The sequence below is a fragment of the Caretta caretta genome, chromosome 4 (assembly GCF_965140235.1).
Source record: "Caretta caretta isolate rCarCar2 chromosome 4, rCarCar1.hap1, whole genome shotgun sequence".
NCBI lineage: Eukaryota > Metazoa > Chordata > Testudines > Cheloniidae > Caretta > Caretta caretta.
Genome location: NC_134209.1, coordinates 151,829,153 through 151,856,403, shown reverse-complemented (window position 1 = coordinate 151,856,403; position 27,251 = coordinate 151,829,153). Strand labels below are relative to the sequence as shown.

The 27,251-nt window shown below is 53.9% G+C and overlaps 1 protein-coding gene across 6 annotated transcripts in view; it reads left to right on the top strand.

Moving 5' to 3' along the window:
* ADISSP (adipose secreted signaling protein) overlaps positions 1 to 27,251 on the top strand; it is a 163,619-nt gene that overhangs the window by 116,455 nt on the left and 19,913 nt on the right. For all 6 annotated transcript variants that reach the window (XR_012668253.1, XR_012668252.1, XM_075128176.1 and 3 more), the window contains exon 5: positions 26,236 to 26,358. Coding sequence is in view for 4 of the 6 variants with exons in the window: in XM_075128176.1 (XP_074984277.1) it covers positions 26,236 to 26,358 (123 nt within the window). In the remaining 2 variants the exon portion in view is untranslated. The remainder of the gene's footprint in view (positions 1 to 26,235; positions 26,359 to 27,251) is intronic.

The following is a 27,251-nucleotide window of genomic DNA, read 5'->3' as shown; positions in this document are numbered from 1 at the left end:
CCCTCTACTTCCCTTGCATGGGTACAATGTCCAAGACACAATCTAACCCTGAGCTGTTTGCCGCTTGCGTCCTGCAACAATGAGTTCCGTAGCTTGTTAATGGCATCTGCACAGTTCTGGGAATAAGATTTGTTAGTGGAGTAATAACTGGTTATCTCTGTTGTGGTGATGCTGAAAGCTCCCCTGTCAGGACTAGGGCTCCTTTGGGCAGGGTGCTGGGCATGCACATGGTAAGACACAATCCCTGCCCCAGGGAATTTAGTTTCCAGTTTCTAGATTCTTTCTGCCTCTGCAGCTGCAGAATGAACTGGGACATGGTCATTAACCCTGGCTATAACATCTTTCATTTGGGGTGATTGTCCTGGATTTTAATTAGCTGCAGAAAGAATCCCGGTGTTTCCACTGGATTCTAACAATGTAAAAAGCAGGTCACAGTTTGTGCCGTGGCTACTTTACAGCAGTCTCCTCAGTAATGGATGCCCCCGGGATGGGAGATGGATTGGGAAGGGGGCTGTAAACAGAAGGTACAAGGAGGTTTGACTATTTATTTTGCAGTGAAATCTCTCTCTTCTGTTCTGGACTTTGACCGTGTTTTGGGCCTTGCTGCATGTGCTGGGAGCTGATAAGACTGGACTGGAATGCCTGCAACCCAGCACTCCCACCCCTAAAACTTTCTGGGGCTGATATAGATGGCATTAATTTCTAGTTTCCCAAAGTGATTTTAAATTCCTGGTGAGTCATCCCTTCTCTGCCTTTCTTAGCTGTGACAGTCCAAATTCATCCCCAGTAAGGTAACAATCAGCAGCTCAAACCTTTGCCTCAGGCTAAGCTGCCTCCCAGGGTTCCTCCCTCCTCAGTGCTCAGCCCACACCCTCAATCTGCTCTCCCCAGAGAGCCTCTCCCATCTGCTTCTGAGCCACTTAACCCTTTCCTAGCAGATTCCACAGCAGCTAATTTTGTGGGAGGAACCTTGCCAGCCCATTACACGGACCCGTCAGATTTTGTGGGGTCATCTTGTGTGGGTTCTGCATTTGGGGTGCACTGCTTGAATGATCGGGGTTGGTCGTGGAGCTGTCCAGTCCTGCCCCTCCCTAGAGGTGAAGTTCAGGGCTCCATCCACACCATGCAGAAGCTTGGTTGCGTGCTCTCTGGCTCTATGTATGTGTGTGTGTGTGTACGTGCCACACTGTAGCAATTGCTGGCAAGGGGACCTGTTGTGCCAATGACCTTTTCACGCTCCCCAGGCAGATGGAGGGGAGACCGTGCAACAACACAGCCCCCTCCCTCGCCCTGTGCTACCCCTTTAACAACTGGGGGAGGAGGCTGAGCTCCCTTCCCCATGCAGCAGCTGTGCACCCGCTGAGCAGGGGAGACCTGGCCTGGGTCCATGGAGAGGGTGGGAGGTCACTTGCATCTGTTCTCGGCTCCATTCTGGCCATCTGTGTGATCTGTCCATGAAAGCATGCCCGTGAGGTTGGCCTGATCGTCCCCTGGACTGGGGATTCCAGCTGGGACCCCACCTTTGACATAGGGCCGAGGGGCTTGTGCTGCCCCCCAAGACTCTCACCTCCTTCTTGGGCCCCCAATTTGCACGTGCAAAATGCCAGGCCTGGGGAAGCTGAGCGTGCAGACCCTGACTCACATGCACTTGAGTGGTTTTGCACATTTGTGTGTGTTGCTGCCTCTGTCACTGATCACACCCCAGTCTGTGTCAATGTCACTGGTTTTACCCCTGTATCTTCTCTCTGTATTGTTAAATGAAACTTAGATTGGGAGTCTTAATCCTGTCTGTCTTGGTTTGTTTCTCTCTCCCTCTAGCCCCTCATCTCTTGTCAACTGGACACCCCCCCCACCCCTTTTGTTCTCACTCCTGTGTTGCAGGGTGCTTAGGTTTCCTTCTATCTTTTCTTCCCCCTTTAGTGTCCCAGCTACCAGGTTAGCTGTGTAAATCCAGCTGGGTTACATTCTGCTGCCCCCCTGTTCTGCTTTGGTGTGTCCTTTCCTGCCCCACCTCTTGTCCCAACCTCTTCTCACCTGCACTTGTTTCTGGTTGAATGACTCTGAGAGACAGAGCCGAATTCCGCCCCACTCTGGCAGCTTTATGGGCAGGTTCTCTGACACACCAAAGCATTTCAACACTCAGAGCTGGAAGAGACTGTCCTAGGATCATCCAATTCATCTCCCTGCCTGTACTGGATAGTTTCCTACCCATGTACTTCCAGATACTTGCATGGGATCCTACTAATTCTTTGTACCGATAGCCCTTCTGTATCATGGATCTCAAAGCACTTGACCAAGTACTCCAGGGTGTAGCATTCCTCACCATAGCATTTCTGTGCCAGAGGTTAGACGCACCAGGTGAGCCCATCTGGTGATCCGCGTACATGTTTTTCCTTTATCCCCACAGTGCAGGAGTCAAGTAATGGCGTAGGGAGTCTCTTAGCTGGTAAATCTCCAATTCAGATCCAGTCAGCAGGGACTGGGGGTTATTCCCTGGCTCACTTAGTTTGTGTGAAATGAGTTGGTGGGGTCACAAATTGCTTATAAATTCACTGCCAGCAGGAGGCACCCCTCAAGGAGAGAGGCGGAGGGGTTTTTGGTGCTGTGGCTGCTGTGGGGGGCATCGTTCATTGACCTGCCCCAATGGCATAGCCAGAGAAGAGAGAGCAGAAATCAGAAAGCAAATGTTAGTGGGTCAAAGCGACAGAGGTGAGAAAAACAGTGTCTGCTCCGGCTCTGACCCACTTCACCACCAGGACTGCTGCACCGGGCTTCGTTGGGCTTTCCCCTTGATGCATTTCCCCTTGATGCATGCTGAGTAGGACATCTGGGGCCAGATCGGGGCAATGGGCTCTGCTGGAAACTGCCTTTTACCGTGTCCTCAGCGATTTCAATACGGGAGCACACTGAAACCACCTGCAGTCAAAGCCTGTGATGGCCAATTGTCCAGGGGTAATGCGTTAAGTCACTCAAATTAGCACCATAGGCTCCTCTGGACTTTCTCATCAGCCATTTCTTTCCCAGCTCGGTGCTCACTTGTGGGGCTAATCTTCTGGGACACTTGGCTGCTCAGACTGAGGTGACAGGGACCATAAAAGCCCCTGACTAGCTGAGCATCCTGTTGGAGTCTGCGTGGTATCATGAGGGCCCACAGAGCAATGCACGGAGTCAGATTCACAGAACAAGCTGTCGAGCTGGCTGGCCGAGGAGGGAGTTGGGCAGCATTCACCCTGAACCAAGATAGAAGGGCTTGCTGTGTGACCCCCTTAATGAGGCTTCGTGGTCTGGGATCTAGGGTGGAAAAAACCCTGCTCGCCTGAGGTGGTTTTGTGTTTCTCAGCCAGGCTCCCCACTGCACTTTTGATTGCTTGTTATCTTGGAGGCCAGTTCCAACTGTCCCAGGCGGTGGGGTTTCCACCTTTTCCCCCTGGGAGAACCAGTCAGAGCTTCCCAGGTCTCAGCGCCTGCAAGACTTGACGGTTCATTAATTTTTTCCCCATTCTTAAATTCATCCCGTTTTAGATTATAGGTGCCTGAAATGCTGTGGAGCTCCATTGGGTAGAGCACTGGACTGGGAGACCTGGGTTCTGTTTCCAGCCCTGCCACAGACCGGCTGTGTGCTCTTGGGGGGTGGGGTGGTCTCTCTGTGCCTCAGTTTCCCCTCCCACATTGTGCGTGTCTGGTCCATTCAGACTGTAAGCTCTTTGTGGCAGGGACTGTCTCGCATTATGTATCTGTGGAGCACCTGGCACGCTGGGGCCTCTGCAAAACAAATAAGGAAAGGGCTGCCTCAAACCTAACTCTAGCGTTGCTCCCTTGATGATGTAACCTACCCAAGGAGATTAGCACCAGGAAGGAGCCGAGTGTAATTTTATCCAGGTGGCATATCCTGTGGGTCCATGATACCTTTTGAATGCTACATCACCCTACAGCATTTGACATTTGTTCTTGGGACGCTGCTCTGAAGGGCAGCCCAGCTTGTGACTCTCATGTGGAAACATGGTATCTGTCAGAGCCATCACCTCTCCTCTGGCCTGTGACACCCTTGCAAAGAAGTCATCTGTGGGATCTCAATAGCAGGGCTGCAGGCTGCCCCCATGCCAAGCCCTCAGCATAATTCAGCTGCTTCTGGGAGCGGCAAGCCAGATGGAGCTGGCCCAAGTTCTGCCTTGGCAGGGAGATCTGTGACCCCAGAGTGAGGCTCTGAGACTGCTGGGACTCTAATTAAAGCAGCTGCATTTCGCTAGGGATTCCTCCTAGTCCCAGAACACTGGGTTTCTTGTGAATGGATCAGAAGCCCTTTGAATGTTTCCTTGCAGCTCCCATTGATCCAACAGACTGGCCTGGTACAGATGCTGTCCTCTGACCTGGATGCACCGGCACCCTCGCCGCCCTTTATCAGATGGATATGGGCTGTGAGCCAGGACCACCTGCTGGTCACATGCGCCCCACAAGATTTTCCATCCTCCGCTAGGCTGTTCCACAAGACACTGCCTGTTAGCAGCCCTGACCTTTTGAGACGGCCAAGTGGCTTCCCAAAGAGTCCGTTCAGTGGATGCACTGGGTGCCGGCATGCTTCTGGTGGGACATGATTGATACCCTACTGGGGAGGTTAACTCCAAGTGTCCCCACCCTGCCTTTCAGTGGGAGCTGTGTGTCTATCCCCCACCTTGTGCACTGGAAAACTTTCCTCTCTGAGTGTCATGCCTAACCTATATATAGATATATATAAAATAGCTCTTTGCCTGTTTGTAACATTGAGGCTCTGATTTAAAAAACAAGCCACTTTGTGGGAGCAAAGGAAAGTAGATTTCTGTTCTCTCCTCTCTCAAATCCATTGCTGGTTTTCCTAGTGTCGGAGGAAAAAGGAAAACATGCAGCTTAAATACTAAAATGTGATTTTTCTTTTTAAACAAATGTTTTGTACTCTATCGCTGTCCGTGGTCTGCAGCGGTAGAACACGTCAGGAGAAGCCAGTCACTTGCATGTTTGATGGCAAAGAGAACATCCAGCTGATATTGTGCAATCGCTGTAATAAATTTGTTCCAACAGCTCTCTATAGTGACAAGCAATGATATGCGCCACGCTCCACAGGGCATGCGAGGTTTACAGTTGTGGTTGGACCTCAGTCAAAGGTAAGTCTGTGCCATTGTGTGAGGTGCCTGAGCGCCAGAGATAACACAAAGAAATAAATTCCCAACTGTCCGCCAACACAGTGGGCTGCATCCATTGAACTTCTTATCATTCAGATCTGTTCTTTGCTTTCTCTGTCCCAGTCTGCTGAGGAAACTGCGCCCTTCCCCATCTTCTGTCCCGAAATCTGTGCACCTGGGGCCTGATCCAGCACCCTCAGACCCAAAGAATCCCATGGGCTTTGGTTGGGGCTCTCAGTTCCATTTGTAGATGTGCTGCTCAGTGAATGGAGTGGGGGAACCGTACAAACCCATGTGAAGAACTGTCCTGCAGAGTTAAGTTCTGTGCCTGTAAAATGAAATCCTCTTCCCCGACCAAGCCAGGACAGCCCTGCTCCCACCAGGGGAAGGATTTTACATTCACACATCTCCCCCCTGTGCTCTGCAGTGCCCATTGCAGTCCCAGGGTGCAGCGGCCTTGCACCTCCATCCTGCTTTGCTCGCCCCCCACGCTCTGCCCGCTCGTGCTGTCGGCAGCAGCTGCCTCTCGGGGCAGATGGTGGAGCTCTTGGTAACTTGGCCTAGCAGGTGGGGCAGCTGGGAAGAGTTGCCCGTGCCCAGGGTTGCTTGTTACCTTCTGCGGTTTGAGGCTCAGGGGCACCCCTCCAGCTGGGATGAGGGCCCTCGGTGTGGCGACTCGCTCTCAAAGCGCAGCGGGAGCAGAGCCACTCCAGAGGGGCTCCGATGGCATTGGTCATTCCACTGGCAGCCCGCTCAGTCGCGAGGCTGGCCGTGAGGTGGCCCCTCTCCTGCCTCTATCACTGGACACCATTGTCTGCGGATGGCCTGTGAGGGGAAAAAGCTGGGAGTGCTGGCTGGAGGGATCTGATGGGCTCCTGTCCTGTGGTTGTGCTGGAAGCGCGGAGGGACGAATCGCTGCCTCCCCACTCAAGTCTGTCGAGTCCCAGTCGGGAGGTGTGTTTGGAGTTGTGGACTCTTCTGTCCGTGGCTCAGAACTCTTTCCTGGTGCGAGGGCTGTGCGGGTTCCTCGGTCGGGTGGGCAGAGTGGATTAGCCCAGCACTGGGTGTGCCTGGAACTGCAGAGCGCTCCTGGGATGGTGCAAACTCTGGGCCTTCTAGTTTGAGGCTAGGCTGATGTACAGGGAGTGATGGGAATGCTCCCTGCCACAACCCAGCCTTGGGCCCAGGGTCCTGCTTGGCTGGTGGGAGTGGGGGAGGGTATTGGGTCTGTTAGTGTGGAGGTCCTTGCCTGCCCCCCTTTGGAAGTGGCTGTGTGCTCATCGCTTGCAGGGGCAGAAGGGACCGTTCTGACCATCCAGTCCAACCTCCAGCATAGCACAGACCAGGGAACTTGGCCCAGGGACTCCTGCAGCCAGCCCATTGCATGCCTGGCCCTGACCACCTGGCTGACTTCCACCCAGTATCCAACCTGCCCCTTGGGTTCAGATTAGAGAGACACGGAGTGTCTGGCTGCCTCAGTTCCTTGAGCCTGGGCAGACCTGGGCATGGCACAGATGCCGCACTGGCCGTTCTGGTAGATTGTCCTGGTGATGCATAAAGACTTGCCCCTCTGAAGGGGCACACACACAATCACACAACACAACACACAATCCACTCTCGCACCCAACCCCCAGGCCTTGTGGGAGCCATCCGGGGAGGGTACCATGGACAAAGGCATTGTCTGTGATGCCCAGAAGCTTAGGAAGTTCTGCTCAGCTCCATCCCATCCCCATAGAGAAGGAGGGCTCACAAAATGCCTGGAAACAAAACCCCAAACCACGTTTTGGGATGGTTGCTCCTTCTGTTTTAAACTCTCTGCAGGGATGCTCGGTGCACTCTGGTTTTATCACCTGCAAGCAGGGTTTAAGGAGCCCTTTTGTTTCAGAGGTCTGTCATGCAGCCACTGGTTTTCTAAGAGAATTTTAGATCAGCCATGGGGGAAAGGGGGATCATTAAAAAGCAGCCTGGGGCTTGCGTATGCTGCAGAGAGTGAGCAGCTGACCCCTGCAGGCACATACAGGCTGGAGGATTGGGTGTCTCTACAGTTAATTGGTAAATCGTATGGGTTTTGATAGGTCAGAGGGGTTTATACATCTAAAGGCAGTTTGTTCAGCTCAAAACTCTGCGGGGGTGTGCGCACGCATAAATATGCGCATTTACTTCAGTTGATGTTGACTAGGTGGCCATGGGTCAGACTGAAACCTGCGAGGGGTCACGTCAGTCTTCTGTTGAGATCCGCAGAACTGGAAGTTAGTAAATTCCTTCCTCTCTTGCTTTGAATGAGCAGCATGAAGCCCTCCTGGAATTCCCATTCACAGTCCGATTCGTTCACTCTAATAGCAGTGCTGTACCCCTGTAAAGCCCCTTTTGGTCCATCGATCTTGAAGGTGCTTACCAAGGTAGGTCATTGCGAGCTCCATTTTACAGATGGGGAAACTGAGGCATGGGCATTGGCTGGAAACGCAGCACTTCCATTCCCAGCTCTGACCCAGAACTCCAGCCTCTTGGCTCCCAGCCCGATGCCTTCTCCACTGGTGCACACAGCCAAGTTAACTTGGACTGTACAGGGTCACTTGCAGTAACACAGCCTTCAGCAGTAGCAGCGTGGGGTGGATGAGACATGGGCCGGAAGTTACCTCTGGCTGCTCTTCCTGGGCAGGTTCCTGCCCTGCCCTCACCAGTATTATCCAAGCGCCTTCCAGCCGTGCATTCGGTGATGGGGATCGTATCGATCCTGGGCGTTTTTTTCTCTCTCATCAGCTCCCCAGGGGACAGCTGTGTGTGCAGTGGAGAGGTTTGTCTCGAGAGGGTTTGTGGACCATGTTTACTGCACCTGTGTTGCGCTGTATCGATGTCAGAGGAGGCTGGAGAAGTGCACCTGGCCCTCGGCGCAGAACAGGGAGGTTTGTGATGGTTTGTTGCCCCCGTGGGAGTTCACTCCCCAGGCTGGGATGGGGCTAGGCAGGCTCCCACCAGCGCCACTGCGTCGGACCCAGTGTTCGTTCTCTTGGAGATGTATTTTCAATCTCGGTGCGGCCATTAAAGCCCCTCGGGTGTTTCAGTTGATCCGATGCCCTCGGGAACGTTCCTCTCTTGCGGGGCGGTGGGCAGGACACAGCAGGAGATGGGATTTTACATTCTTCAGCTTGGGTACGGGAGCCTTGCTTTATTTTTGTGCTTCAAGCAGTAGAGGAGCCCAGGTTTGGCACTTGCCCAAAGTCTTATCCACACTCGCAGGGTCTGAGGCTCTTGGCTTGGTCAGCATCGGCCAGTCCGAGCTCATCAGAGTGACAGTCTCTCCTGGATCTGTCACCGTCTCCGGTGTGCGTCCTCCCTGAAGCTGTTAAGAATGAGCAGCTGGTGAGAGCAGCTGTCAGATGAAATGGAAAATGATGAGTCCTGCTTCTGAGGCGGCGGGTATGGACGCTTTGGGCACACTCACCCCGTTCTCAGCCAGCTCCCTTGGCTTGTCATTGGTTCTGCCACCGGCTTCCTGGGTGACCTTGGGCAAGTCACTTAATCTCTGCTTTCATTCCCCAGCTGTAGCATGGGGACAATCGTCCTGCCCTGCCTCACCAGGGTGCTGTGAGGAGAAATACATTAAGGATTCTGAGGTGCTCAGATACTAGTGTAGTGTTGGTCAGATACATGCCTTGGACACATTCAGTTTATTTCACAATTCTTGCCTTTCTCTTCCCTTCCTCTCACCTGGCATTGGCTTTATCTCCATCCCGCCGCGTGTTCTGTGCACTGAGGCAAGACCCTTCTCCTCCACAGCATCTGCCCCTTGGAGGAAAAAACCTTCTTGTGTCTCAGATCTCATCTGAGCCTTTCTCCCATTTCCTTCGCAGCCCCTGAGCAATTCCTTATTGCACTCTGTCCCGCAGTGTGGAGAGTACATCATCTCTGGATCTTCATGAGTCTAGGAAATTAGGGCTCGGTTCTGCCCGCTGTTCAGAACGCTGGTCCTGCTCCAGCAAAGCACTTAGGCACGTGCTTCCCTTGCAGCCAGTGGGACCCGCTCTTGTTCTCCTAGTCAAACGCCGTGCATAAGAAGTGCTTTGCTGGAATGGGGCCAGGGCTCTGAACCCCTTGCAGGATCGAGTCTGTCAACAGTATTGAAACGCCAGGCCCTACAGTGGATTGAAGGCGAATTGGATCAAACCAGCAAGTTAGTAACTGGAACGGGTTCTGTGGAATCCGGTGAGTGGGGAGTTTAACGGGGCTCGGCTGTAATTTTACTGTCCGCGAAGTGCAGCTTCTGCAGTAGAGCAGCTGAGCACAACAGACCTGAATTATCTTGAGAATCTGCCTCTTGGTTCTGGTGGGTGTGTCTAGACAGGAAGCTGTGTGTCTCTCTGGTTCTTGAACTGCTTGTTTGGAATCATTTCTCTAATGAACATTCCCTGCGCGCCTGGCTGATGGCAGGGTTATGTTGTACCTGGTTACAGCGAGGCTGCTTTCAGAGCTGACATTTGGGAAGGAAATCTGTATTCAACTCATTAATCCTTCAAGGTAGTGGGTTGTAGTCCCGGTAAGTAGAATTTCTGTCCTTCCGAGACATGGGACCTAACCCCTAAAGCTCTGTTTGTTGTTCTCCCCCACGTTTGCTAATTGTTAAAGAATTAATCAAGAGATTTGCTCTACCAGCCTATCTTTTGCTGTCGTAAGGGAGCATGCCAAGGGATGCAGAGCGGATCAGTAGCAGAGCCGGGAAGAGACACTAGGTTCTCAGACTCCCAGTCCAGTGCCCCTGCCCCATCCCCAGCCCACCCTGCACTGCAGGAGGACAGAGCCTATCTCTGCTTTTCAGTAAGCCCAGCCCTGTAGTGCATGGGGCCCAGATGGTAAGAACGGTGGAAGAGGAGGTGTTTGCTCTGAGAGGTGACCCTGTGCAAGTGAATGGGCAGGGAAAGGATGGGCCCGTATTGTCTGAGTTTCTTAAGCCACCATCCGGATGGGAAGTTGCCAAGGAGCCATTTAAATTGCTGATACTGGAGCACAGGGAGTCCCGGTGTGGGAACGAGTGGGTGAAGACTCCCCTTCTGCCACGCTCCGGCCGGCCCAGCCTGGTGCTCCCCAGTGATGTCTCCTGTCTGTGCGAACCGGGAGGGAGTGACCCCCAACTCTTCCCTGCGGTGCTTATCTCCTGCCTTGACCAGCTGGCAACAACACCAGGAGTAAGAGTGTGCCCGCTACCTAGGAGCTCTCGGTGCATCCCCAGGTTGCAGGGGGAAGCAGTGCAGGCCAGGGCAATGGGGAGATGGATGCAGGGCCGGGGGAGGCAGTGGGGGCCCTAAGTGTTAGGGGGCTTATTCCTTCACCCACTTACTTCCCTGGTCCTTCTTGCATGAACAGAGAGCAACAATATCCGAAGTCCAAAGGTGCAAACAATTCAATGTTTATTGGGGTGAACTTCCCGCAAGCATGATTCCAGTTTCCTTCCCTTAGTGTCCCTCTTCCCAGCTCTGACACCACAGAGCCTTACACCTGTATCCCTGTTCCCATTCCTGCCCTTAGCCAAACATGATTCCAATTTCCCCACCCCATTCCCTGTTCCCATTTCCCTCTTTAGCAAAACATGATTCCAATTTCCCCACCCCCATTCCCTGTACCCATTACCCCCCACTTCCTGATTGACTGCAGACTATGTAGTAAAACTTGAGTTCTGCTTAACCTTAACCAATCATTTTCCTGAAATTTAACTAACCAATCCTAACATATTGTAACATGATTATGTAACCAATTATATCCCACCACCTTAATTAGTTTACACCCAGCAAAATTAATTATACAGCAGACGGAAACAATCACAGAACCAGACAGAGATGATACAGACAAACAAGAGGGAAATGGGGACTACACTGATAGAACAAGTTGCAGTGGGGGAGGTTTAGGTTGGATATTAGGAAAAACTTTTTCACTGGGAGCATGGTGAAACACTGGAATGCGTTACCTAGGGAGGTGGTAGAATCTCCTTCCTTAGAAGTTTTTAAGGTCAGGCTTGATAAAGCCCTGGCTGGGATGATTTAATTGGGGATTGGTCCTGCTTTGAGCAGGGGGTTGGACTAGATGACCTCCTGAGGTCCCTTCCAACCCTGATATTCTATGATTGATTGATTCATCCACCCCAGGGCTGAAGGCGGAGCCCCGCTGCCCCTCCCCACAAGGTGAAGAACTCACCTTGCTCCTGCAGCGTTGTGCCCCACCTGCCTGCACAGGCAGTTCAGGGCCACACATCCAGGAGCAACAGGGAGGGGCTGATGCTTCTTCCCTCCCCCCCGCCCCCATCACTGCCCAGGAAGCTGCCATGGTTGCATGAAAAGCCCCTGGTGTGCGCATTTGAGAAATTCTGGGCTAGGGGACCAGGAAAAGGTTCAAGGGTTGACACAATAGCTTGGATTTCCCACAGCCACTACAAACCTTCCCTGATCCTCAGGCTAGCTTTCTAGTCCCTCAGGCGCAGCCAGAGCCCTCCACGTGCAAATGGCCTGCGCCATAAGGGCACAGGCTGGAAAGTTTGCCCCCTTAGGATGCTGTCGGTCATGCCCAGCTATTCTCCCAGCTCTCCGTGTGGCTCAGCTGGGATCATACAGCTCTCGCTTGATAGGACAAAGTATTGATCTGAAGCATCACAAATGAAACTGCTCAGATCCTCACCTACCTCCTGTCAGACACCGTAGATGGGGCAGAGTACGAGGACATCTGGAGCAGCTGGTGCCGAAAGAGAGAACCAAACCATGATAAAAGCTTCATAGCTGGTGCAGACGGGAAACCGATGCCTGAATCCCTGGAGAATTGTCCCCGCCAGCAGCCAGGGGCAAGGAATAGGTTGATTCACCTTTTGGCTTCTCTCTCAAATTGCGCCATTCAGTAAGGCCACAACAGAGACACCCAGACGTACGTACGCCAGGCAGTGGTAGCCTAGTTATATACTAAGCAGCAGCCTGTGAGTCCGGATTCCTGGCTTCTGATCCCATTTCTATCACTTGCTCTACCACTCTGGGCAAGACACCTCCATTGAGGTTGTCCAAAAAGTGACTGTGAGGAGCACTGTGGGGAACCATGTCCACTGCATCAAATCTGCTCCGTTGACAAGTAAGAAAGTGTCTCCAACTGCCGGGCCTGCAGATCTCCACCCCCTGGGGCTGGGAGAGTCAAGCTGGGTTCTCTGTCACCAAAAAAGGGATTTTGCGCTGGGAACGTAGTTAACTTGTTCTGCTGCTGATGCCCAAGCCAGGGTAAACCCTGGTTCCTTCTGCTGGAGGTGCCACAGGGCTAGTAGGAGTAAAGACTCTAAAACTGTGTGTGCAGCTCAGGAAGCACGGCTCAATCCGTGCAGGGAGTAGGTCTGCTGAGAAGGAGGGTGCCAGTAGTACATAGTTGCTTTTCAGAGCCCCATCTCAGCATTGCTGTTCCTCAGTTTCCCCAGAGGGGCCATCTATCCTAGAGGGCTCTTTAATCTGCCTGACAAAGGCATAACAACATCCATTGGCTGGAGGTTGAAGTCAGTAACGTTCAAACTGGGAATATGTCGCAGCTTTTAGCAGCGAGGGAAATTAACGAGTACAACAACTCACTGAGGCACGCTGTGGATTTCTGAAAGAGAAGTGCTAACTCAACCCCAAGTTCCTGTACCTGATGCGGGAATCACTGGCTGAAATTGGCTGGCGTTATGCAGGAGGTCAGACCGGAGGGTTTTAATGGTCCCTTTTGGCCGTTGCCAAATGGGAAGAATTCTACTTGCCCTTTGCAAAGCACGTGGAAAGCTGTGCTGAAAAGCTCTAGGGTAAGAGCGAAGTATTAGTGCTCTTCTGTGAAGGCTGCGGACAGAGAACGCGAGCCTGAAATCAAAACCCGCAGGCCGCCAGAGTAAAGAGCCGCTGAACGAATGCTAAAGTCAAGCAAGGATTCAAGAAGCAGAGAGCAGAACAGGGCTTGGTGCTCCCCCCACAAACCTAGGGGTGCCACGAGAAAAGATCCCTTGGAGCAAGAAAGACCCTGGGAAAGCCCCCATCCTCCTGTTACCGGCGGGGAAGGTCTTGTTCATGAAGAGCAATCCTTAGATTTCCCTTGGGCTTTGCTTGGCACTTGCCTTCAAAAGAGCTGGTAAGGCCACGGCAGGAATGGGAGAATCTGCTCGCGGGTTGCTGTGTGATTACCAGGGGTGGTTCTGAGAGTAGTTTGCAGCTGAGCGAATCAGAGATCCTGTTTAATTCTCCAGGGATGAGCCATTGCCATCTAAACCCAAACCAAGCTCAAGTGCTGCAGCGGGGTTTGGAATCTGACATCCAGACACTGAACTGGATTTGACCAGTGAGTTGACGGGCAGAGAGTTCTGGAGGTCCTGGATGCCTGGGTCACCGGAGAGCAGGTTGGAACTTTTCCGATGACCATTTTGTTCGAGAATGACAGTTGGTGGAATTTGAGGTGTTTGGCAGAAACACGTCAAGTTTGATGACTTTTCATACGATCACAAGCAGGGACAGTGTTCCAACAGAAACCTGCCTGGCTTCCTGCTGATTCACTGTGGGGAGCCCCACCAGATGGACTGCCCCAAGGCTGAGGACCCCAGGTTTCTCAGGTCCATGGCTCAGGAGTAGCCCTACCATGCATGCCACTGGAAGCTCTTTGGGGCAGGGACTTGCTATGTATTTATACGGCACCTAGCACAATGTAGCCCTGATTTCAGTGCCGGCCTCTAGGCATTTCCTTTAGGAAAACCTTTGCAAAGCACTTTGAGATTGATTGATGAAAAGCATTCTGTTAATGCCAAACATCATTAATATGGAGCAAAATGTGCGTTTTTCCCTAAAACATTTGTTCTTGAGGGTAGGATGAACTGTCAGCTACTGACAGCTATGAATCATTCGATCTAAAGCTTCTGAAAGCATCAAAGGGGAAATCTTGGTGGTTCCAATGGATGCTATTTATCTTACTGGTTTCTTTTGTTCTTGCCCTGCCATGCCCCTAGCAACCAGTTTAAATGCTTCATAAATCTTGAATCGTTGCATATAAAAGTTGAATCAGCTATGATCATCACCTCGCCTGCCAGAGCTCATGAACTCCATTCTGCAGATTAAGATGCACAGAACGTTTTTTGGATTGTAATTTCCCCCCCACCCCAAATGTCACTTTCCTTTGAGTCCCTCTTCAGGCATCACAGCGGTAATTGGCAAAGATTGTTGACTGTAGAGGTGCACGTTTTCGGCTTACTCATGGCAAGCTCCTGTTTTTCTGTGTTTCTCGTGAGCTGGGGATTTGACTAATACCTTTCCTCAGATGAAAAGGCTTAGCGTGGTTTGCTTTTATGTTGCATTTTTCTCTGGCCTATGAGAAATGAGAACCTACTGCGCTGACAATACTTCCCCCTCCCGCCCCCTTACAATTTTCAAATGTGTGGCTGACAATAAAGCAATTCACTGTCTGAACAGAGCTGATCTGCCGTTCGCCCCCACAGGTATGAGCTGTTGGTACTTCTGAACAGCTCTTATAAATATTGCCTTTTGATGTGTTTCTCACGTGGAGGTCTGCTCTGAAAAGTTTGCAGACCTGCACAGCCAGTTCTGTACCTTGGGCCTGGTCTACACTACAAACTTAGGTTGACGGAAGCTGCCTTACGTCCACCTTAGTAATGTGTGTGTCTCCACTACCAGGTCCCTTCCACTGACCTAACTCACCTGTTACGTCACCTTCATTACTCCACCTCTGTGAGAGGCGTAGCCCTTAATTCCATATTGATGTGTCGACAGGCAGGCAGTGTAGACACAGAGTTGCGTAAGTTGAGTGAATTGGCCTCCAGGAGGTGTCCCACAATGCTCAGCTGTGACCGCTGTGCTGATCGATTTCAACTCTGCTGCACAGCAGCTGGGTACACAGGAAAGAGCCCCTCCCCTCTTAAAGCCCCAGGAACTTTTGAATTCCCATTTCCTGTTTGATCAGAGCAGAGAGCTCACCAGCCCAGCTGATCACGGTGACTCGGTGCCCCAAACGCACCGCTGCCTGAAGTACACAGGAGATGGGGGATCTTATTGCTCTGTCCAGACACAGCTCCAATCCGGCAGAAGAAACGTAGACGTCTACAAAAAGATCACGCTGGGCATGACGGAGAAGGGGTACACCAGGGACCCGCAGCAGTGCCACATGAAAATCGGAGAACTTCAGCAGGCGTACCATAAGGCAAGGGAGGCGAACAGTCATTCTCGTTCTGCACCACAGACATGCCACTTCTACAAGGAGCTGCATGCGATTCTCGGCAGTGACCTGAGCACTACCCACAAATGCAGCGTGGACACCTCCTAGGAGTCTAAGTCCCGGGCCACCACCGGTAACAACGAGGAGGAGGAGGAGGTTTTGGAGGAGGAGAATGGGAGACAAGTGAGTGGGGGATTCTCCCCAAGAGCCAGGAACTATTTTTAACCCCGGAGCAGCCCAGCCGATCGCAGGACTGCCTCATGGCTGAGCGTGATGCCGGGGAAGGCACATCTGGTTAGTATGCAATTCAATCCAACTGTAGGGGTTACATGCTCCTTTAGTTTGTTTAATTTGAAGAGAGAGTGCGGTGCAGTGGGTATCTGCTTCCCAGTGGCCGCTCCAGCTCCACAGAGGGTGCCCCTGCGGAAAAGACTGTTTAGTGCACAGGGATGGCTTGGGAATCCTCCATGGAGATCTCTAGGAAGCTTTCATGAGGGTACTCTGCAATCCTGTGCAGAAGGTTTCTGTGGGGCACTGCCTTATTTCTTCCACCACAGTAGGACACCTTCCCACGCCACTCCAGGATTAACCCTGCTGGCTTTATTGCAGTACAAAGTACGGCCGCATAAGGATCAGGTCTGTACCCAGACGCTTGCAGCATCTGCTCCCTTGCCGCCTCTGTTACCCTCCGGCGCCTGGTGTCACATTGGGTCTCCTAGTGGAAACGGGGGAAGTTTTCATGACAGGTGCTCACACTGCAAACAATAGAGCATGTGATCCCCCGCCCATGGTGATTTCAGGGTCCCTCAACCTTGGTTTTCCTAACATGCCGTGGTTTGGATGGCAGGGATCAGCACTGACCTAAGAACTAGCAATGTGTCTGCAAACACACCAAGTCTTCCAGCATGTTACACTCTTCCCACCAAGTAGCAGTGGTAATGCTCTACATAAGAATGAATGGCCACACCAGGTCAGACAAATGGTTCATCTAGCCCAGTATCTTGTCTTCTGGCAGGGACCGCTGCCAGATGCTTCAGAGGGCAGGAACAGAACAGGGCAATTTTGAATGATCCATCCCCTGTCATCCAGTCCCAGCTTCTGGCAGCTGGATGCATGGGGTTGCATCCCTAACCAGCTTGGCTAATGGCCTATCCTCCATGAACCCAGTTATACTTTTGGCCTTCACGACATCTCCTGGCAGCGAGTTCCACAGGTTGACGGTGTGTTGCCTGGAGGAGTACTTCCTTCTCTGGGTTTTAAACCTTTGCAGACTGTGGGCTGGATTCCATGGGATGAATAACAGAGAATTCCTCACAGTCAGACTGTTCTCCCCTCTTCCCTTCTGGTGGGTAAGGGGGCCGAAGAGCCTGTGACTCACGCTGAGTGGGAGGAAGTTGGGTGGGGAGTCTCTACTGTACGCCACTTTGCGCCTTCTCAGAACCTACCGTACCTGTCAGTGGGTGTGACTGGGTAACAGGACCTGACCAGGCACAGTGGGAAGCAGGGGCCGAGGTTTTCGTAATGGTGAATGAGCAAGGAGAGCACTGTATGTTACGAATGTGCAGAGCGCAGTCGAGTTCACGGCAGCAATGTTAATGCTATTAGCTTACAGTGGATCTTGGAGGGATCACGCAGGCTCTGTGCGTGCATGTGTGCAGTCTTTGGCCTGGCCTGCTTCTACTTGGCAGAGGGAAGTTCTGAAAAGTGTTTAATGCAGCCAAATGCAAAGTTGTGCACGTAGCTACCTGGAATGCAGGCCGTAGCTACGGAATGGGGGGCGGTATCCCGGCAAGCCGCGAGTCTGCAATGGGTTTAGGGGTCACAGGGGACCAGCAACTGAGCATGAGTGCCCAGTGCCACACTGGAGCCAAAAGGGCTAATACAATCGTTAGGTGTATCCGCAGGGGAGTAGCGAGTAGGAGCAGGGAGATGGTTTCACCTCGGGGTGCAGCATTGGTGTGACCGACACTGGGCCCTGCGTGTCCAGCCGGGTGCCTGCACTTTCAAAAGCAAGTTGAGAAATTGGAGAGGGTGCAGAAAAGAGCCACAGCAGTGTTTCAGGGGCTGGAGAAAATGCCTGACAGCGAGAGACTTCAAGTGCTTGGTCTGTTTAGCTTCTCAGAAAGGTGCCTGAGAGGTGATTTGATCCGAGTGTCCGATTACCTTCCTGAGGAGAAAATGCCAGGTACTACGGGCTCTGTAATCTAGCGGAGAAAGGCGGGACAAGACCCAATGGCTGGAAGTTAAAGCCCGACACGTTCACATTAGCAAGAAGGCAGGTGTTTGACAGGGTGGGTGATTAACTGCTGGAATAAACCACCCAGGGAAGGGGAGATTCTTTTTCTCTGTGTGTTCCCATAAGCCTGGCTGCCTTTCTGGAAGATGCTTCAGTCCAGCGGTTCTCAACCTTTTTGGACTCAGGACCCCTCTGTAAATGTTCCAGGCCTGTCGTGACCCAGGGGTGGAGGTCCTGGGGCAGAGCCATAACTAGGGGTTTTAGCTTCTGGGGCGAGCAAGCATATTTGCACCCCCTGCCAGCAGCGATTGATGAGGGGAGGGGGCATGTGGGACCACGTCCCTGTCTGGCTCCGATTTTTTGGTTGTGCCCCCGCTCCCCACCCAGACAGGCTGGATGATCTGCTGAGGTGAGTCAGGAGGTAGAGATGACTCTCCTTCCCCAAGCTCCGCTCCACAGGGCTCGCCCAAGCTGCCTGGCATTATTGGCCCTGAGCTGCCCCCGCAACCACGCCCTGGTTACAGCCCTGCCCTGGGGTAGTTCAGTCGGGTGCTGGCCCCCAGGGGGGTTGGGTCCTGCCTGACACTCACCCCACACTGGCGTCTCCTGTAGATGCTGTGCTGTGGGGCTGGCTGGGCTTGGCTCTCCCCTCCAGGGCTGCAGCGCTGCTCAGGTTTGGCCCCACCCCTCTGACTGGACAAATTTGCGTGAGGGGAGTTGTGCCCTGGCTCACAGGGTTGCAGTGCCACTCACTCACTTTTGGCCTACCCGGGCTTCCGTCGTCTTGGCGGCTGGGCCAAACCTGAGTGGCGCTGGGAGGGATCCCAGAGGCTGCAGTGCCTGGAGAGGGAGGCGAGCCCAGCCAGCCCCGTGGGACAGGAGCTGCCATGTGACCCTTTGAAACATTCTGGGGACCCAATTCTGGGTCCTGATCTCCAGGTTGATCCCAGGAACCCCGCATTAGCCAAACACAAGTGCCTGGGCTCAGTACAGGGGGAGTTGAGATTCTCTGGCCTGGGCTAGCCAGGAGGTCAGAGTGGATGATCTAATGATCCCGTCTGACCGCAAACTCTGTGGACTTACCAACGTTAGCGGCTGAAAGGTGTATCTCAGTGGAAAGTCGGGTTGCATTAGCTTCCTCCTCCGGTGAAAAGTAACAGCAGGTCCCCAGTGAAAGAGAGACGGTGAACGTGGCCTCCATGGATTGGGGCTTCTTATTTGCTGCATTTTAAAGAGGTGCTGGGGGAGAGGCAGGAACAACGTGGCAGGTGGTGTTCACAGAGACGTCAGTGGCCTTGTGGAACGGCTCGCCTCTCTGTGTTGGTGCTGCGGGTGGAACAGTGGCTGGCAGCAGCGTGTTCTTCCGCTGGAACGCTCGAGCCGTAGGGATCCCCAGGCTCGGTGGCTTGGGGCGGGGTTCTGCGTTCAGATGAAAGATTTGTCCGTGAGGGGAGTCTTCGCTACCAAGACTGCTTCTATGAGCGATGAGGCTTCAGAAAAGCAGCTAGTCGTCACGTGGGACCCAGATGGCTGCTGCTGTTAATAGATGGCAGTTGGGGCTAGAGATGTCATCCGGGATCAGAGCCCCGTTGTGCTGGGCACTGTGTGCGAAAGCATAGTGAGAAAGGGTCCCTGCCGCGAAGAGCCCCGATAGCCCAGGAGGGGCCACGCGGCCTGCTCAGACATTGCCACGCAGACCGTTCTCAGGGTGGTTTCTCCTACGCTCTTGAGGACGGTTATCCAAGTGATCCCTCCAGGTGTGAATCGCGAGGGGTTTGTCTGACATCTCCTACTGTGCTGGACCTTGCCTCTGGCTCAAGATAGTGGAACCTATGGGGAATGACTCTCGTCTTTCCTGCTAAAAAATGGCAGTGAGGAATTGGAACTGGATCTAGTAGAAAGGTATCCAACCCTGTTCGCACAAGCCCTAGGCAGGCAGGATCTTGTCTAGATCAAGGACCAATCATGGACTCTGTCCACGGTCAGGGCCTGCTCCAAAATCATTGTTCTGCAGGAGTGAGGGAGCTCTTTGGGGGAGCGAGAGATGGCGTTATCGCAGCACCTGGCCTGGCCTCTGGAGATCCCTCCGCCAGAGATCAGGGAGCTCACACCTTGCCACCTTTCCACGTGTTTCTTTGACCTGGAGCTTTCACTCCATTAAACACAAGAGTGCTCTGTTCATGGAGCAGGAAGAGAAGCAAAGTGATCTAAGGATCAGCAACCTTGGACAACGTAGGGTTCTGCCAAGTGCTCCAATCTCCTGTAGTGAGGGAATGCTGGCTACACTAGACCCTGCACTGGTCGGGTTGCCAACTGTCTAATCACACAAACCCAAACACCCTTGCCCTGCACTGCCCCTTCCCTGAGGCCCTGCCCCTTCTCCGAAGCCCCACCCAGCTCACTCCATCCTCCCTCCCTCTGTCGCTCGCTCTCCCCACCCTCACTCACTTTCATGGGGCAGGGGGTTGGGCTCTGGGCTGCGGGGTGAGGCAGAGGGGTTCAGACTGTGGGAGGGGGTTTTGGGCTGAGCCTGGGGCAGAGGGTTGGGGTACAGGAGGGGGTGACGGGTGCAGGCTCCAACGAGGAGGCACTTACCTTGGGGGGCTCCCGGTCGGCGGTGCAGCGGGGCTAAGCCAGGCTCCCTGCCTGCCCTGGCCCCAAGCCAGGCTCCCTGCCTGCCCTGGCCCCAAGCTGCTCCTGAAAGTGGCTGGCACGTCCCTGTGGCCCCTGGGGGGGAGGGAAGGGAAGGGGGCTCCCCGTGCTGCCCGCGCCACCCCCGCAGCTCCCATTGGCCTCAGTTCCCGGCCAATGGGAGCTGCAGAGTCGGTGCTGGGGGCGGGAGCAGCGCGCAGAGCCAACTGGGCCCCTCCAGGGATGTGCCAGCTGCTTTTGGGAGCAGCGCGGGGCCAGGGCAGGCAGGGAGCTTGCCTTAGCCCTGCTGCGCTGCTGGATTTTCAGCACCTAAAATCTCCCGGTTTGGCTTCAGTAGCCTATGGGAAATAGGGCCTGATTCTGGGAGACTCCTGGAGGGTTGGCAACCCTATCCGTTGGTGAGACTGAAGCTGGCTTCCCCGTGCTAAACCAGAATTACCCCCCACTTCTCCAATCCACTTGGCTTGTCACGTGCCACAGCTTCACCTAAGATAGAACTTTTCCGGCAAATTTTGAGCAAATTACAGCCGGCATTTTGGAGACTTGGGAGGTTGGCTGGTGGTTTATATTACAACAGTGTCCAGAGCCCAGGAACCCCCATCAAAGATCAGGGCCCCATTGTGCTGGGTGCTGTAAATACCTTAGAAGCAGGAATGGTAGATAGCGCCACCTAGAGTTAAGGTTACCTGACACTTCCCATTACAAGACCCTATTTTTAGTTGCTTGTAACTTTGTCAAACTTTAACCTGTTGGGCTGGAATTTTCCACGCTGGGCGTCTGCCTCCAGCTGTTTTTGTTTTTTTGTTTTTTTGTTTTTAAGTTTTAGCAAAAATAGTTCAGTTATTTGAGAACGAGTTTCGGGGAAAATACATTGTTTTGCCCCTGTTAGAAAAAACAACTCCTCTTACAACAGTTTTGAGATGCTCTAGCACCCCCATGCTTTGACGCAGGGACTTGAAACTAGGCCTGGGGCTAGCTCTGGTGTCAGAGAGATGCCCTCTGCCATCCCGGGGGAAAGCTGCCCAAATCTGGCCAAGTTATAAGCTTTTGAAAAATTGCAGTTTGCACGTGCATCTTTACCACCCTTGTGATTTGCAACCGTGCAAGGCTCTGAGCCGTGTGGGAGTAAAGTGTATCAAAGATGAGAAGGCAGAGCACAGTTCTACTCTGCTGCATAGCTCAGGCTTGATAATGACCCTAAGACCCAGAGGAAGAACAGTCAAGTTGGAGCCTTGCGACCTGACCCCTAGGGGACTCGACCTCAGGTGTTAAGTTTGGGTTGGGGCAGGTGTGGAAATGACTGAGGATGCTTGGATCAGGTTTGGGTCGGGCTTTACAATTAGGCCTGAGCAGAGTGGGGACGGGCGCTGGGGGATGACTTGGCAGGGTTGGGGCCATGGCAAATAGTCCTTTATTTACATGGGCTGGTGGCTGGCAGAGGCAGCCCTGCCAAGGGAGGGAGCGAGCGAGAGATGTGCTCGCACCAGCTGTTTTCTGCCTTGATAGACAGACTCAGCTGCCAGGGGAACAGTGTGGCCAGCTGGGGCACCGCACCGGGCACCCCCTGCCCAGCACCCTGCCCTGCCTGGTGTGGAAGAGCTCATGGGGCCTGCTGCATCGCTTCAGGAAATCCAAGGAGGAGGAGCTCGGGGGGCTCTGCCAGTGGGTACTGCCCCCACTCTTCCCCCCGACCCACCCTGTGCCCAGAGCCTTGCTGCGGGGCTGGGCAGGAGGTGGCAGCAGATGGTGTGGGGGGGCTGCCCCGTGCCTGCAGGACAATTGGGCCATCCCACTGCCTGGGGGTGTGGAGGGCTGTGGCAGGGCTGGGGTGTGGGCATGGGTGGCCCCCGGCTCCTGGGGGCAGGGCGGTGGGTCAGGCAGGTTTGGGAAAGGCAGAAGGAGGTAGGTCTATTTGCAGCACCCCAGCCATGCTGGTCCGCTGGCTCCGGCTCCTGCTGCTCTGTGCCTGACCTTGCCACCTGGCCCAAACCCAGCGAGACGTGGCTACAAGTGCCAGTTTCAGGTCGGATGTGAAAACAACTCAGTGCTCCGGGGCAAGGTTCAGATTGGCTGTGAGCTAGTCGCGTTCGGGTTAGGCTTTAAAATGAGCCCTGAGCAGACCAAGAATTCAAGTCCATTTTGGTCCTTAAATTGCATTTGAGGAAACTAGCTGAGCGTAGCTACCCGGAGGCCAGAGATCATCTGTTGCTCTGTTGGAAGTTGCTCTCTCTGAGCCAGATGGTGCCAGGCCTTATTAGCCGTCTCTTCAATTAGGCCTGGGGGGAAACCTTCTCCTGGGCCACCATCTGGCCAGCCAGATGCATCCCTAACACCGTGGATTTCCCCACTTCCTGTCCCTCTCCTGCCTCTCCTCATTTGCCTGTCATTCCATAAAACACCTGGGCCCACTGCTTCCCTATCAGTCTGTCCACTCCTTTTTCCTTTCCTTGGCTCAGCCGTCTGGCTGCCTGCAAAGCAGCCGGGGGTTAGATTCTGGCATGTGGAATCAGGATGCCTGGGTCTGTTCCCAGCACCATGTACGTTACTCCTCGCACCTCACCCTGCTTCACAAAGTGGTGTTGTCGCCATTTTACAGTTAGGGAAACTGCGGCACGGAGCTGGGCTGTCAGAGTTAGGAATAGAACTTCCAGCCGGTAGACAGGGCCTGATCCTGGGATGTGCTAGTTATTTGCGGTTCCCTTGGACTTCAGCATGAGTTGCAAGTGCTAGATCATCGGGGGAACTCCTGCGTGTGACTGATGCACAGTCTGCCTCGCCAGGGCCACTCCCTCAGACTCAAATGGTGATGGCCCAGTGGCTAATCATTGTGTCTTGCTAATTACCAGTGTACGCCAACCTAGCACGCTGGGTCTTGGGCATTTACTGCAATGCCCCTATTACATCATAATCTCTTTGGAGCAAGGACCCACGAGGCATGTGAAGCGTGTGGCAACTTTTGGGCAGTGTGTGAAAATACTACAGCATTGTGGGTAATTGCGCAGAATTCCAAATGGGTATGTTGTGTGTAATGGACCGGAGAGCTGGTGAGAGAGAGTTCTGTAGTTCCTGGCTGTGATCACATGACATGGGTCAGTGTTACGACATGTTGTATCTCTATCCATCAGCTGTTAGGCTGTCTTTGTGTTTGCGGTGTTTGTCGGATTTGGCATCGCTCTGGAATCTCTCTCAGTGGGACGTATTGCTCCCTTAACGTGTCCCTGTTGGTTTAAATGCTGTGTCCCAAATGGTAGGAATATCCTTGCGTCCTGTTCCTGAGACAAATTGTGCACCTGTTTGATCATCTGCATTCGCAGACTGCTCTTCAGCTCCAGCGCACATGAGACTTCCGGTTCCACTGGTTCAAACTCTTAACGAAGCTTGTGCCCGGTTGGCACCCCTCACGTGCAAACACGGTTACCGTGAATGTGCACAGAAAGTGGGTGTTTGCACTTACCTTATTTTCACACACAGTAACAGAAATTGCTCATGCAATTGGGCACTCAGTGTTACCACATGCAGCTTTCCACTTAACTTTGAATATTGGGATGTTGATCTTTATTGTAAAAGTGACCCTGACAGCCCAGGAGCTGGGACAGCTGATGCTTGGGGCTAATGCCAAGTGTACCAGAGCAGATTAGCCATAAAACTTGCAGTTCTTGCATCTGTTTTGCTCCTCCTCAGCCTCAGCCTCCATACACCAGCCAGTGATCTGCTCCGGTTCGTCCCTCTGCCACAGGTGCCCTGGTGAAAATGGGTTCTATAAGTCTGCATGGGGTGGTGAACAGGTGGGGCCATCCAAGTTTGTGGCCTCTGCTTATTTTCACTTGGGCCTAGTGCAGAGGGAGAGAGAAAGGCAGGGTGTGAAGGGCGAGGATCAGTGTGTAGAAATGGTGCTGAACCCTGGCTTTGCCAGCCGCTGCCAGATGGAGGGAGCATTGAAGGTAGAGCTTCCACCCATCCGGATTTTACCCAGACACTTCGGGTTTTGGCTTCTGTGTCCGGTGCCATTTAAGGTTGCCAGGTGCCCAGTTTTCAACCAGAAAGTCCGCCTGAAAAGGGGACCTGGCAACCCTAAATGGCACCTGAACCAAAAGTCCGGTTACCACAGGTCGGGGAGAGGTGCCGGGACATTAACCCGCGCCAGTCCCTGCTCAGCTGGGGCTGCCTCCTACCTGCAGGCAGGCTCCTTGAGACAATCCAGCAAGCGACAGGGATGGGTCCTTGGGGTAGAGGTGGGGCAGGTCCTCGGGGGGAGGGGGCAGGGCCCAGCAGTTAGAAAGGTGGCAACGCTAGTTGAAGGGGGCTACACCAGCAGCAGTGGCTGGAGGGGGATCCCTGCAGAGGCAGGCCGCGTACGAAGCGGCCCTGAGGCATATACAGGAGCAGCTGCACCTTTCTCAACCTGGAACCCCCCCAGGCAGGGGCCGTGTGGCTGCAGAGTACCTAGTACAGTGCGACCCGGATCCGGATTGGGGCCTCCGGGTGCTGCTGCAGTTCAGACCCCAAGCGAGGGCAACGTGTGCTCCTGTAGCATTTGCAGCATGTCCGGCCCCGGCTCTGCGCCCCCCGCCCCCCAGAGTGTAGTGGGGGCTCGAAGCACCTTTTCGCCTCGGGCTGAGCAGGGTCTGCGAGTGACTCCCTTTTAGTCACACTGGCAAAGCGCATGCGGTGTCCCCCTCTAGTGGCTGGTCCACAGCGGATAAAAGCCCACTAGTGCTGCCAGCCAGAGGAGTTGCTCCTTCAGCTCAACCGGGCGGTGCAGCGGTGCTGAAAGGCCGAGGTTCGAACCCCGCTGAGGACCCTGGGCCGGGTCGTTACACTTGCTGGATACAATGGGATTCAGCACCGGTGATTCCCACCTACAGCCATCGCTCAGCTCAGGCTCCAATGGGAATTCCTTGAAGCCGTTTCTTGTTGCTGCGCTTCCTCGCCTCCCCATGGCTGCTCCGTGGGGCGCTGGGTTAGAGGAGTGGGTGGGTTGTCAGCTCGGACTGGCTTTGCTGTCAGAGAGTCACCTCCCTGGCTCTCCTGATTAGAGACGGTTCATGCCACCGGCTCAGCACAGACGTACCTAGCAGAGTTCGCTCGGTCCGTCGGGCATCTGGGAAACATCACCTGCTCTCCTCTGATGGATTAAAGCCCCAGGTCTGTGCAGATCAGCCCCGGGTCCCCAGCCCTGTACAGACTGATGCACTGAGGATCTTTGAGCCAAACCGTCGGCTTGCTGGGTGGAATGGCCTCCTGGCATGGGCCACTGGTCATGGCGGAGATGCTGGGCAGGGGCTCTGCAAAGCCTCCCTCCCAGTCAATAGAGGGACACTTCCCAAGCCCAGCTGCAGGGAGCCAGAAGAACATCTCCCTGCCCAGAGCCTGGCGTTGCTGCAAAGCTCCCGCGCTCTGTGATGGATGGGACTGATCTGAAGCACCGGCTGGTGCTCGATAGAGCTCCAGAGCAGGTGTTTTCTGAGCACGCTGGCTCTCCAGCCCAGGGAAGTGAGGGGGATCTATAACCTCGCCAACCGTAACCCCTTCCTGGCTCCTAGAGAGTGCCCGGGGCCGGTCGCCAAGTGCTTTACAAGAAAGTCAGTATCATTATCCCCATTTCAGAGATGGGGAAACCGAGGCACTGGGTGAACATGGGAAAATCACTTCAGCAATCCAGTGCTAGAGTCCAGGTCTGCTGAGTTTCAGTCCCATGCTTTATCCATAAGGTAATGCTGCCTCCCAGCTCCTGCTTGCCAGCTGGCTGCCCCAGTCCCTTTCTGGCTCCAGGTACTGTGTGGAAATGGTTGCCTCTGTCCGAGGGCCATACAGCCCTGTCGCAAGGCGGGGCTAGGTACGCATGGAGTGGGGGGGAAGTTGAGGCACCCAGAGGTCGCACTGCCATGACCAACGGCAAGGTCAGGAGTAGACCAGATTTCCCAGCTCTAACCCCTGCACGACGCTGCCTTCAAGAGGCTTGGCTATTGACTCTTGGCTTTAATTCCTTCTCCATTCCAGGCTACAGTGTTAAGTGCGAGTACACCGCGCACAAAGAAGGGGTCCTGAAAGAAGAGATGGTGCTGTCCAGTGAGACCCATGAGGATGCTTGTGTCAAAGTGGTGGTTCAAGCCCGGGTCATGGGTAGGTATCCCTTTAAACACTGCTGGAAACAGGGTCTGGAGCCTTTCACTGCACAGGCCGCCTGGAATCCAGCCCTGGAGAGTGACGGCGGTCTGATTAGCGGCTGCGGCCCATTGCTAGGGGATTTAGGATGCATCAGGCAAGGTGTTTCCAGTAGAGAGAGAGAGCAGCCAGAGCACTGGTAAGATCTCTCCTTGAATCCTGTGCACAATTTTGGGTACCCATGTTCCAGAAAAAGGCATTCGGATTGGCACAGGGCAGAGGAGGGCGGGTAGGATGGCCCAGGGAATGGAGAGCCTGTCTTAAGACAACACACTGGAAGAGCTTGGCAAAACGCAGGCCGAGAGGGGATCTGATTGCTCTGTAAATACACTGGGGGCAGGGAACCAGGGAGGGAGAAGAACTAGTGAAGCTAAAGCTACAAGAGCCAATGGGGAGAAACTGGCCAGGAGTCAGTTCAAGCTGGAAATGCAAAGAGTGGGGGGAACACGCGGTCGGAGCGGCGTGGGGCAGGGGGAGACAGTGTCTCACGAGTTTGAAGATGGTGCTTGCTTTGCATGTAATTGGGCTGGTGTGTTGGGGTTGCCTGTGATAGCAGGGGCTGGGCTCGGTGACCCAGCAGGTCCCTTGCAGTCCGGGGCCCCCATGTGATCTGGGTTTGGCTGTGGATGTTTCATAGGTCTGCTTGCTCCAGGGCCGCAGACCGAAGTTGCTTCGCAAGCAGGACGATGACCCCAGTGCTGGCCCCTGGCTGGGTAAGAGGGTGTCAGGGACCGAGAAAGAGAAGCAGGTTCCCACCCTTGGAGACGGGTCCAGTGGTTTGGGCGCTAGCTGGGGACTTGGCGAGACCCTGCTCTGCCACAGATTGGCCATGTGACATAGGGCTGGATTTT